This window comes from Eutrigla gurnardus (assembly GCF_963514095.1).
Source record: "Eutrigla gurnardus genome assembly, chromosome: 1".
Lineage (NCBI taxonomy): Eukaryota > Metazoa > Chordata > Actinopteri > Perciformes > Triglidae > Eutrigla > Eutrigla gurnardus.
This window is the reverse complement of record NC_139915.1, coordinates 12,583,794-12,595,665: the sequence shown is the minus strand read 5'-3', so window position 1 is coordinate 12,595,665 and position 11,872 is coordinate 12,583,794. Positions and strand designations below refer to the sequence as shown.

The following is an 11,872-nucleotide window of genomic DNA, read 5'->3' as shown; positions in this document are numbered from 1 at the left end:
GGTGCGTTGTTGATGCATGGCAGCCTTATTTGGGTGAAAGACAAGAGGTTCCTAAGCTAAGCTAAGGCAGCGTCTCAGCTCGGCCTCTCGGTGAATGGTTGATGAAAGAGTGATTCAGTTTACTGACACCTCTTAAATGCTGCAGGAATTGTTCAGCTGTTGAGTTTTGTTTGTCTTGACAATGATCCATGGTGCTTCACTGCCACCAGCTTAGATAACCTCTCTTGGCCCTCTTTAATCCATCTTGTGTTTCTGCAGCCTGACACATATCCATCGCACGGGCAAAAAGACAAGGAATGACAGGACAGAAAAATGTTGGAGGATTTGGAATCGTGAATATGATATCAGGTTGAGTAGGTCCCATTAATAGCTGCTGACTTCAACTTACTCATTAAAAGATAATTAAACTAACTAGACTCATCTTATTAAAGCAGTGCATGCTGCCCAATATGGACGTGGCCTTTAATTCTTATTTTTTTCTGCTTAAATATTACACAAAGAAGACTCATCTTGGTGTAAAATAAATAAATAATAATAATAATTAATAAATGGTGCAAATAATTGTATTGGACTTGCTAAGTGCATTTGGGTAATGGGAAATGTTTGGATGCTAATGTATAAATGTGCAGTGATTTTTGTGTTCATATAAAAATTTGCTTGATTAAGTCTGTTTATTTCCTGCTGTAGGCCTCTACATTATGAAGAGATATTTTATTTATATATATATATATATATATTACTGTTGCTTATTGTTATTAAGAGGTTAACGCTCCTGTCATTCATGGTCTCCAGAGGATTCATCTTAAGAGAACCACCCCACCGGTGACTGTTCGAACATTGTTGACAACCCAGTGGTTCCTGACAGCTGTGACAGTCATGATTAGGATGACAAATCTAAAATCTGCCCACCTGCTAAACATGAAAAAGAAGCCTTGAGTCTATCCAAACACACTGTTGACAGTTTATTATGAAGTTCATCTAAATGATCAGATCGGCAATAAATAAGACGTCTTGACAGAATTAAATGGTCATTTTGAAGTTTGTGAATGTTTCTAGGAGATTGATACACCACCTGAAAATAATATATTATTGCTGCCAAACACACATGCACACACACAAACACATTTATATACTGTATATATATATATATATATACACATTGTGTGTCGACAGTTCAGGCAGCAGCCTCTCCCTGGTCCCGGGTCCTCGCGTCCTTCCTCCAGGCTCGGTACAGTTTGATATTCAGAGTTGGGAGGTCGTACATCTCCTCCAGGTGGAAGCGCTGCTGAAAGCGCTCTACGAAGCTGTTCTCTGGGTCCAGACGGAAGCGCATGGCCCACAGGATCTGTGTGTTTTCCTGGCAGAGGTGGTCGAAGGTGTCCATCAGCTCCTCCAGGTAAGGGTGGGCATACACCACGTCTGCTGCCAGGATGTAGTCAAAACAATGTGTGGCACGCGGGAAACGCAGCTCCACCTCCGGACCCCAGATGAGCTCTGTGACCTGGAAACAGAGCTGATTCAGAAAAGCACAATACAACATACAGTACACTGCTGATGGCTGTTCTGTCAAGAGGGCAATGACGTGTGTGTAGAGAGCATCATGGCTTGATTTTTTCTTTTTTTAATTGACTCCATACATGATCCGAGATCTGAACAGAAACTACCAGAGGGATGTACTTGCATCGTCCCTTGGTGTTGCGCATAACATTATACTGGAGGTTCCCCAACACATCCGGCAGGTCAGTGGAGGTCACCTTAGCACCTGGAGAGAGACAGTGCAGCTGGGTGTTAAAGGGAACCAGATGCACTAAACAGATCACCAGATTGTTTCGTTTCTGTACCTAACAGGCTGGACACGATGGAGACGAGCCCAGTTCCAGCACCCAGTTCAATCACATTTTTGTCCGTCAGGTTGTGTCCGTCTCGGTTGGTCTCTAAGAAGTGACACAACACCATCGCCTGTCGGGGGACACAAGTGTAAAGTTCACTAGTGGGGCTCAAAATATAAAGGGACAGTACAGCAGCTAAATGTTTGGAATAAGATATGTAAGGCCGGGGAGTACCGAGGGCCACAGTACAGCTCCATAAAGGTCTGTGGACTCTTTGATGCGGATCTCCAGGTCAGAAAAGACGTATCCCTCCCAGGGTTCAGGGCCAATCATGGATGGGTGGAAACTCCGAGCCATGATGGCTTTAGCCAGCTCGGCATCTACAGCGGCACCTGCATCGACAGGTTAACAAAATAAGAAACTGAAGACAATGCAGAAGATAGAATAACAGTAGATAGACAAATAGAGCTCTGCTATAGCAGGAGGTGCATGAGTGGAATTAACTACACTGGCATCATTAACTGGTGCTTCAGTATGGAGCTGTGCTGAATGGTATTAGTCACACCTGTGCTTTTCCTGCTGTAAAGTCCAAACATCTCCTGAAAAAGTTCATTAGAATGCACAGGATTCAAACGAACCGATATGCCTTATAATACAGTTCAGCAGCCTCAAATACTAGTTTTGTTTAAGCTAATACGTTTCTTTTTTCTTCATTTTTTAGGTCAAAGTTTGTCATTTTTGCGGTCTGTTGATGACGGATCGTTGCGAGCACTGTTCCATGTCGCCACTGCTGTTTTCAGATCTCTCCTATTTTGAACAATTGCTGGTGCGTCAAAACCGGCTGACTTAAAGACAGTTAATGGCTTCATTTAGTCACAATGAGGGCTGTGGATCATCTAGATTATCTCGACGACAGGGACATTTTGTCTGATGTTGATTTGTTTCAATGCAATTGTTCAATACGAACGAGGAGTGCAAGCAGCTATCTGAACGGCAAGGCAACGCTGAGTAAGTAAGTCACACACAGGTGGAAACAGTGTTTCATTGATTTTATCCACCATTGCACATCAACAAAATGTGGCACGGAAAATACCAACTAACCTTAAATCCAGCAGATGAGTAACCGGGCTGTTTTTCTTTCATATCACATCACATTTGATTCTCTGCTCTATAAATGAATCCCATTAAGGCTCATAATGCCCCTCTGATCCTGCTGTTTGTTTGAAGCACCATGCCAGTGTGTCAGACTCCAGATATGTGTCAGTGTTGATGGTTACTTAGAGCATCTGACATGCACCTGAAGTTATGCAAATGCCACTGGTTTTATAGAAAAGGTCAGGGGAGCCCATGGAGCGGCGGTTGGGGAACGCTCAGGGGCTCAATTTATAGCCGCCGTGCAAATATCTGACATATTCTCTTCGTTACGAGCAGAGATATGTTGTTTGCATGGAACACAAATTATAATAATATTAAGTTCATACTCAGCGGGTTTATGGGATATCAAATGGACTATGCATGCTGTATTGTTTAGGCGTGTGTTTTTTAAAAATATGCTGACAGGATTAATTAATGCCACTGAAATAGGAAAGAAAAAGCTTCATTTTTGTTGTTGTACATTGCACCGATGTCTCACCTTCTTCTTGGGTCTTGGAGTCCTCCTTCATGGCCTTGGACTGTTGAGCCTCCATGTTTGAAGAAGTCCAAACAGGAGGGCGAGGGCGCCTCAAACTGCAAATCTGCAGCAGCCAACCGCCGTTCTTGGTCTGTGGTCCAGGATCCTTTGGATGTAGGTCAATCTGGATCCAGATCTATAGCTGGCTGTTAGCCGTCACCTTCTGTTACACACAAATAGAGCGTTTCCCAACTCCTTCTCAAACCACTTCCACATGTCTAGCTCTCTCTCTGGGCATGCTTAGACCCCTCTCTGATGCAGTATGACTGACGCACAGCGACAGCTGCTCTGTGCGGCTGCTGAACTGGAGCTGTGGATTAGAGAGGGCTAATGTATTGGAATCATCCCGAGAAATACCCAATATAAAAAGTTCAAACACAATGTGGTGCAAGTATCAGAAATATCAGACACACTGGATTTTCTTTCACATGAGCTAAAGCCTCAATATTGTTTCAGAAGCAGAGGGGGGGGGGGGGGGGGGGTTGCATGCAGAAGGTGACTGAAGTACTGCCTGCACTGAAGACTTGCACCTGTCTCAGTTTCGCAGTTGAAAAATGATTGAAATGACAGAGCCAACCTGCTTCTACAATGGAAATACTTCAATGAGCAAAAAACATTTACCTCAAAGATTTAATGCAAAAATATTCGTATTCCTCTCACAGGACAAAACATGTTCAGTTTACAAATACACAGAAAAAGTTCAATTCATCACTGCTCACGATTCATTCACCTCATAAATATCAAATATAACATCACATTATTTGTGTGACACGTTCACATTTAATATCACAGCTACTTGAATAATCTATGTCCATGTTATGGCTTCTTCCCCCTTGCCTTTCCTCTGGTGCTTCCTCTCCCTCTTGTGCTCTTTGCTCCGCGGCCTCGTCGGCTGCCTTCGAACACAGACCGGGCTGTAACCATAGCAACTTCACCGCCACCATCGCTGTCTTCACTAGAGCTGCTGCTCCCCCTGGCCCTCTGAGGTACGATGGTTTCAGACTGGGGGCCGGCCTTTACAGAGTGGGACTCCCGGCTGTTACTGCTCACATCCTTCAGAGATGTAAGAGGAGATTCAACAATCCCATCCGACCCCAGAAAGCCTCCTCCCGCCACAGACCGCTCCTCTTCTCTCTCTCTTCCTCCTTTCTTCACACTCTTGCTTGCTGCCTTCCCTTTCTTAGATTTGGATGGGGATGGCATTTCCTCCACTTCCTCCTCCTCTTCCTCTTCCTCCTCCTCCTCCTCCCCTCCTCCTCTCTCCTTCCTCTTCAAGCAGGTGACGGCTCTGCGGAGACGCTGGCTGCGGATCGCCTGCTTTTCCTGTTGCTCCATGCGGAAGAATGAGTCGATGCGCAGCTGAGTCTAAAACCAAAACAAACCAAAAAATAAAGGCTTCATTCCCTCCATTGATTTCCTTTTCAAATGTACCAAATCAAACTGGGGACATTTAAGAGAGCGTGAGTAAGAGAAAGGAGACTGGGACGCTGTTGAGTGTCCTCACTGGACTTGTGATGTAACCCCACATCTTCCTTCATGGGCACCGCCTGTCATGCTCCAAATATGTCCTTGCGAATGGATTATGAGTTGTTATTAAACACTATTAACTAGAGTATATAAAAGTGGGTATTGTGACATATGTTTGGACAATTGAAAAGTCAATGCTTAAGTTTGCATCTGCACTACCGCCACCACTTACAATGGCAGAAGCTAGATGTTTAAACCATTTCTCCATTACTTTTATGGAACTGATTATTTGTACCTGAAAGTAACTATCTACTAACTCAATTGCATGTGCGGTTGTGTTGATGGGCACCAAAATCGTCTGTTTATGTTCCTCCTCAACACAAACGTGGCTATATTTCTTAAATTGAGTTGAGTAATCATCTGGCATTTAACGACACAACAATCCCCTGGGACACAAGTTACACCTGGTTACCTGCTGGGTGTTGAGCTGCTTGATCACAGGCTGAAGAGTCTCCTCCGTCCTCCGACTGCTCCAGCCAAAACGACTCAGACAGAACGTAAAAGCCTGGTTAAGGAAACGTCATACATTCATGAATGTGCACACACAAACACATCAGCGCAGAGGAAGGATATTCTTTGATCGTGTCGAGTTGTGGGTGCCCCCAACTGAAGGAGCAGTCTGACGGGTCCACAGCAGGTTGCAGGTAAGCCTGAGCCACCGCAGGGTTCGGAAAGCCAGGATGCAGTTTTAGGTCCCTCAATTTTTTCTTAACCTTCGTGTCCCGAGGATCGGATACCTGACGTTTTTTCTCCTGAGCCTTGGACCACCATTCACTAGAAGAAAGGAACAATAACTAAATCAACGTGGCATCATGACTTTTCGTAAATATGCCCGCCACTTCCTGTGGCGTGTTATCTGTACGCAATTCCAGCTATCCGCGTGTATGTGTACGTTCTGAGCGAAACGACACATCACATCCGCGTGTTTGTCAGCGCCCTCTAGCGAAACAACCCATCACATCCGCGTGTTTGTCAGCGCCCTCTAGCGAAACAACCCATCACATCCGCGTGTTTGTCAGCGCCCTCTAGCGAAACAACCCATCACATCCGCATGTTTGTCAACGCCCTCTAGCGAAACAACCCATCACATCCGCGTGTTTGTCAGCGCCCTCTAGCGAAACAACCCATCACATCCGCGTGTTTGTCAGCGCCCTCTAGCGAAACAACCCATCACATCCGCGTGTTTGTCAATGCCCTCTAGCGAAACAACCCATCACATCCGCATGTTTGTCAGCGCCCTCTAGCGAAACAACCCATCACATCCGCGTGTTTGTCAGCGCCCTCTAGCGAAACGACCCATCACATCCGCGTGTTTGTCAACGGCCTCTAGCGAAACAACCCATCACATCCGCATGTTTGTCAGCGCCCTCTAGCGAAACAACCCATCACATCCGCGTGTTTGCCAGCGCCCTCTAGCGAAACGACCCATCACATCAGCGTGTATGTAAATGCCCTTAAGGGTTAGGGTTCGGCGTTGATAAACACGCGAAAAGTCGATTGTGCGTAGTGATAACACGCCATAATGGCATACGATTTGGCGTGTCATACATACACCACTTCATGAGATCAGTCACACACACACACACACACACACACACACACACCTGAACTGTGTGAGAGGCTCCAGGCCCGGCCCTGGGAACTCATTCAGTATCTCCATGCCAGTCACATGTCCGACCCCTGGCACGCCCTCTGTGTAGTCGCTTCCCAGCAGGTAAGCCAGGTTTATCAGTTTAGTCCTGTCCAAACCTGAGACGGAGAGAGAGGGCTCAGATTAGAGATAGGCAGAGAAGAGGAAACAAAGATGGACGAGGAGAAGTAAAGCCTTGCGCTCTCTGGCCAACACAAACGTGTCTCATCTCCGTCATGTGCAATAGAAACTCCTTGCGTTAGCGTTATCCGAGCACTGACCCAGTTGGTTGTGCAGATCACTGTACTGGAAGTGTTCAACATATTTGTTCTGGCTGAAGAAGTTCTTGTACACGTGTCTCCCTCCAAACAGCCACACATCCGAGTCGTCCGTGATGGTCCCGTGTGTGTGGTCGTCGCGGTCCAGTGCTGCGCACTGAGCCTCGGCCTCCGTCGGCGCCACCAGGAACGGCACGCCAAACAGCCGCAGCAGCTCCTGGTATCAAAAGAGGGCAAGAGTCATCACTCACAAAACTAAACAGCAAGACATAATGCCCACAGTGCCGAAGCTAATGGTCTGTGTCTTGATCCTCACACATCAGGGTTATGCTGATTTCTTGATGACACAAATGTTATTTGACAGATATGCATTTAAATATGCTGTGTGCCTTTTATTATGGATTTATTATTATTATTTATTATGCTTCCGTCTGCATCTGAGGAACACTTTCCCTCTTAGCAGCATTTTCAAAACAGCCATGGGGATAAATAACCATCAGGCACCTGAGACGTTTTACATGGTGGATTAAGCGGCGGTTTTACAGAGGAGAACAGATGCATGTGTGTTTACATTTTGTGTTTCTATTCATGAGCTCGTGTGTTTCTTAAGGTGAGGTGTGAGGGCCTGTGTGGTTTGAGTCCGTATGTGCCGATGCGTCTTCAGTTCACCTGGCTCTCCAGGTGCATCTGTCCAGTGACCGAGTTCGCCATCCTCTCCTGCTGCTGCTTCAGCTCCCTCAGGCTGCTCTGCTCCGCCTGCAGAGAGCTCTCCAGAGCCTCCAGCTCATCCTAACACACACACACACACACACACACACACACACACACACACACACACACACACACACACACACACACACACACACACACACACACACACACACACACACACACACACACACACACACACACACACACACACACACACACACACACACACACACACACACACACACAGCTAAATAACTTGGACTTAAGCATTTGCCACGTCGCCATGCTGCAGCCCCATGCAGTGGAGGTTATTGTAAGTCGCTTTGGACAAAAGCGTCTGCTAAATGACCTAAATGTAAATGTAAATGTACGCTGGCACATTTTTCTGTTGTAATTCCTGAGGGTAAATTCAGTATTCTTTGAACTTTTTTTTTTTTTTTAAACAACACTGCTTACCACATCAAAGTGTTCCCATTCATTTATCGCTGGAGTTGAGCTGGATTTGGTCTCTGTTCCCTCCTTGAACTCTTTCTCTTCAGTGTGTCTCTTATTGTCTTCTGATTTCAAAGCAGCAGCCGGACCGTCAGGAGCCTCTATCGAACCTGCCTCTGGTTTGTCTTCCTGCTGGCTCTCATCTGTACTGACCTCACGTGGAGATGCCTTCTCTCCAATCATCACGGGTGAATCATCAGCATCCTCGTCTTTAAAGTCTTCGTCTGAAACCTCAATGAAGCTCTCTGGGAAAACACAAAAAAAAGCATTTTGGTTTACATCTGCTGGTAAATGAAGCTGTGAATGAGTGTGACCTTAACTCAACTATTACTGTACCTTCGGACTCGCTCTCCTCACTGCCCTCGGACTTCACACCGTCTCCATTCCTCTCCTCTAGAGCTTCAGTCATCCTGTTACCTCTCTGCTTTAAAAGCACAGCGGTCTCTGCACTGGGAGGTTTTTCACATAGCTGAGCGGCGAGATTGATGGATAATGTGTTCTGATTGGAAGCAGCACCGTGCGGTTTTGTCATCAGTGCCTGCTCGGATTCTCCTCCCTCCACCTCCTCATGGTCCTCTATGTGTCCGCTACTTCCCGTCCTTACATCCTCTGTCAACTGTCTTTTTTTTGCCTCGACTCCTGACTTCATCTCTCTCTCTTGAGGTTGCTGCAGTGCCGCAAAGCCAAGTGCTTTGTTTCCCCGACTGATCACGTCCTCCATCTCATCTTCAGAACTACCAGCAAACAAACCATCTGTCACATGTAAACTCGGGCCTGTCGGCTTCTTCTGGAAATCAGATTTTTCTGTAGGCAAAAAGTTCACGTCCTCAGATCCCGTCTCTTCCTCTGAGCTGCTGAGGAGCACTTGTGGCGCGGGATGGTGAATATCCACCTGCAGTTTGGTGGGCGAGCTGCTCATCCCGTGTTCAGTAGCAACGTCTTCCTCAGCTAGAGCTCGCTGGATTGCCAGCAGGGTACGAGGGGAGACGCTGCCATCCTTCTTTCCCTGATCCACCTCCTCCTCGTCTGAGCTGTCGTTCATCGCAGCCTGGATGGCCTTGAGGGTACGAGGCGAGGGTGGCGATGCATTGCCCTGAGATGCTTTTGAGACGGATGGTTTGGAGTCTTTTGAGGAGGAACCCCGCGCTTCCGCCTCTTCCTCACAAGCAGGACGCCACAGGGGCTCAGGTCTGTCTGCTGCCCGTCTTGTGGCACCTGTCAGGGAGCTGCCGGCCCAGGCTGCAGCTGCAGGTCGGCTCTCGGGGGCAGCCTCGCTCTTTTTGGAGCCTGTGCAGAAAAAGCGTTTTAAATATGAAAACAAAAACAAGTTTGCAAGTTTAGATTGAAATGACACGATCTCTTTCATCGATGAAACCCTGTTAAAAGCCACAGATTTCAAATAAGATTGCTATGAGCAACCTATCACACTGAGCTATTAGGGCGCCTTACTTTATATCAAAGTGAAAAGGAAATAATACTATTTTGAAAACGCTTTCTTTTTTATGTATTCAAGAAATATGGATTATTACTTTTCCTGTGAAATACTGACAACCTGTCCTTTGACTGAGTAAACACACCATCATGGCTGCCCTCACCTTTAATAAGGATATAGTGGGAATTGTCTTCTGAAACCAGCCGGTGGGACTCTATGCTGTGACCCTGCTGGTCCTCGTCCTGCTGGTAGAGCTGCGGAGCGCCGCTGGTGCTCCGTTGGCTCATCTCTTTCTCCACGACCTGCAGACGCTGGTTCAGCTGGTTCCTCTGCAGCAGGCCGGCCAACTGGTACTGCGAAAAGTCTCCTGAACACTAAGAGGGAGTGAAGAGGAGTCTGTGTTGAAGAGCAGGCGATGGGTGAGTGTGTGTGTTTTTGTGTGTGTGTGAATGAAAAGTACCTCTGGGGGTTTGTGGTACATGGTCCGACGTCTTTTGGAAAACTCTTTCATGTCTTTGAGCATCTCGTGTTTCATTTCAGGAGGCAGGCTGGCAAACTCCTCTGAGTTGATGTCCACTGAGTTAGGGTCTGCATACAATTCTCCCTGAGACACAGTGAGCAACTTGGCTGAATGATCAAACCAACAAAATGATTTCAGAAATACCGACGCAGAGTAGAAGTTTATGAAACAATCAAGAAGATGCTGGTCTTCACTCAATCATAACACCGCCGGGACCACACACAAACACCAACCAAAGCAATTTCAAAAGATTATTTAAACCAAAATACCACCAATATTTGCTCAAACTGAAACTATTTGCAGCTATATCATTTTGGTGATTATGCTATTCATTGTTATGCTTATGTAATTACTTTACCTGATACATGTGATAACCATCTGTCTCCTCCTCCCCCTCCCCCTCCTCCTCCTCCTCCTCCTCCTCCTCGGAACTGCAAGAATGAAATTCAGAGAAATAACATTTTATTTGGAAAATAAGTGTACATTTTTGAGAGAGCTCCTTCAGACAGTTAATGTCTTCTTGTCGCTGAATAATCGGACTCGCCAATCTAACACATGTGACCTGCTTTTGTCCCTCTCCTCTGCAACCGGCAGGGCTGGTAGAACATAGATGTCATCCACCTCATCTCTCCTCACAGTAGAAAGGCTGGGTAGAGGATCCTGACTGAGGCAGGACAAAAGAGGGACACTTCAGACAAAACCGGTGCGATTTGAAGAGGGTGACAGTCTTTTGCATCTTTTATTTATTCATAAAGAACTGATCTATTGAGACAGTTTGTGCGTGGAGTGGGTGAAACACAGCACTGCTTTCTTTGCCATCCAGCCACCAGACCTGTGGTCTCCAAGTGCAGCTTTGATGGCTTGTCTCTTCAGGAACGTCTTGAGGAGCTTCTCATTGGTCTGTTTGGACTCCCGGCTCAACTCCTCTTTCCTCTGCCTCCTCACAGCCTGCGGGGGGAGCCACAGTCATGCATGTTCAATGACACAATCACATCCCATTGGAAGAAATATCCAACATCATTTACTGCTTGTTCTGTAGGAAGCACTGGACGTACCAGAGTCTGTTTCTTCAGCAGCGGTGCGTCCCCATCGAACACAAAGATTGGCCTGATGCGGAAGAAGAGTAGTTTGCAGATGCGGTGGAAGAGAGTGAGGAGGTGGGCGTTCTGGACGCTGTTGCCTTCACGGTCCCTCACGCCCTTCACGGCCTGGTTCAGCCAGATACTGATGTCTGGAGGTGTCTGGTTAAGGTTGATGGTGTGGCTTAACAGAACACAGTCTATCACATCAACACATCTGATAGGGACACGAAGGAAACATGGATGTACAATACATGAACCAAGTCAGGAGGATACCAACAGCAAGGATCTTTCCCTCCAGAGTCTCGGGGTTGATGGGTTTCCCTGTACTCTCCAGCAGCCTCCAGAGCCCGTGCACTCCCATGATAACTACAGCCCACAATTATATCCAGTTGCATTCAGTTAACTGACTATTCTGAGCATTTCCTCGTATCAACTCTGAAGCAGCGCTTTAGCGGCACTTTTCGACGTTTGTTGTAACACTATTCGTATTCCGTAGAGCAATAAATGACTACTCGTGAAGGTTCCGGGTTTTATACGCAGCGTCCTATACAGCTGTTACGCCACCAATTCGGGTGTGATCTATTGTTCTGATCTGTAATCAGTTTCAACCGTAGATGCTTTGTTTATATCTATGATACGAATTCCTGCCGTACAACATAGTAGCCGATCGGAGAGCCGTTTTGTGTGGACGGCAGATTT

The 11,872-nt window shown here is 46.6% G+C and overlaps 2 protein-coding genes across 4 annotated transcripts; both read right to left on the bottom strand.

The window, feature by feature from the left end:
* Positions 1–1,143: 1,143 nt before the first annotated feature.
* mettl21e (methyltransferase like 21e) lies at positions 1,144–3,810 on the bottom strand. Its single transcript, XM_084018933.1, has 5 exons — positions 3,463–3,810; positions 2,064–2,221; positions 1,842–1,959; positions 1,665–1,762; positions 1,144–1,501 (listed from the first exon to the last, which is right to left on the bottom strand). Exons 1-5 carry the CDS (start codon positions 3,515–3,517, stop codon positions 1,175–1,177), a joined length of 756 nt encoding a protein of 251 aa, XP_083875059.1. The 5' UTR covers positions 3,518–3,810; the 3' UTR covers positions 1,144–1,174.
* A 313-nt stretch (positions 3,811–4,123) lies between these two features.
* On the bottom strand, positions 4,124–11,817 carry ercc5 (excision repair cross-complementation group 5). Of its 3 annotated transcripts, none has more exons than XM_084009857.1 (15): positions 11,447–11,817; positions 11,147–11,322; positions 10,924–11,039; positions 10,647–10,755; positions 10,450–10,503; positions 10,032–10,175; positions 9,735–9,945; positions 8,476–9,426; positions 8,104–8,384; positions 7,606–7,725; positions 6,940–7,153; positions 6,633–6,777; positions 5,602–5,802; positions 5,441–5,525; positions 4,124–4,866 (listed from the first exon to the last, which is right to left on the bottom strand). In XM_084009857.1, the coding sequence occupies exons 1-15, from the start codon at positions 11,532–11,534 to the stop codon at positions 4,318–4,320; spliced, it is 3,444 nt and encodes a 1,147-aa protein (XP_083865983.1). In that variant the 5' UTR covers positions 11,535–11,817; the 3' UTR covers positions 4,124–4,317. The 3 variants fall into 3 exon arrangements, with proteins under 3 accessions (XP_083865983.1, XP_083865984.1, XP_083865985.1); XM_084009858.1 differs by having other exon boundaries at positions 10,450–10,500; XM_084009859.1 differs by having other exon boundaries at positions 10,450–10,494.
* Between the last annotated feature and the right edge of the window lie 55 nt (positions 11,818–11,872).

Excerpts from the sequence above, each read along its gene's own strand:
- ercc5 (XM_084009857.1), bottom strand. The coding sequence starts at position 11,534 with ATGGGAGTGCACGGGCTCTGGAGGCTGCTGGAGAGTACAGGGAAACCC. Across the intron at positions 11,323-11,446 it reads GGGAAAGATCCTTGCTGTTG|ACATCAGTATCTGGCTGAAC; the intron begins GTATCCTCCTGA and ends AGACACCTCCAG. Across the intron at positions 7,726-8,103 it reads AATGGGAACACTTTGATGTG|GATGAGCTGGAGGCTCTGGA; the intron begins GTAAGCAGTGTT and ends TGTGTGTGTTAG.
- mettl21e (XM_084018933.1), bottom strand. The coding sequence starts at position 3,517 with ATGGAGGCTCAACAGTCCAAGGCCATGAAGGAGGACTCCAAGACCCAA. Across the intron at positions 1,960-2,063 it reads GAGCTGTACTGTGGCCCTCG|GCGATGGTGTTGTGTCACTT; the intron begins GTACTCCCCGGC and ends GTCCCCCGACAG. Across the intron at positions 1,763-1,841 it reads CATCGTGTCCAGCCTGTTAG|GTGCTAAGGTGACCTCCACT; the intron begins GTACAGAAACGA and ends GTCTCTCTCCAG.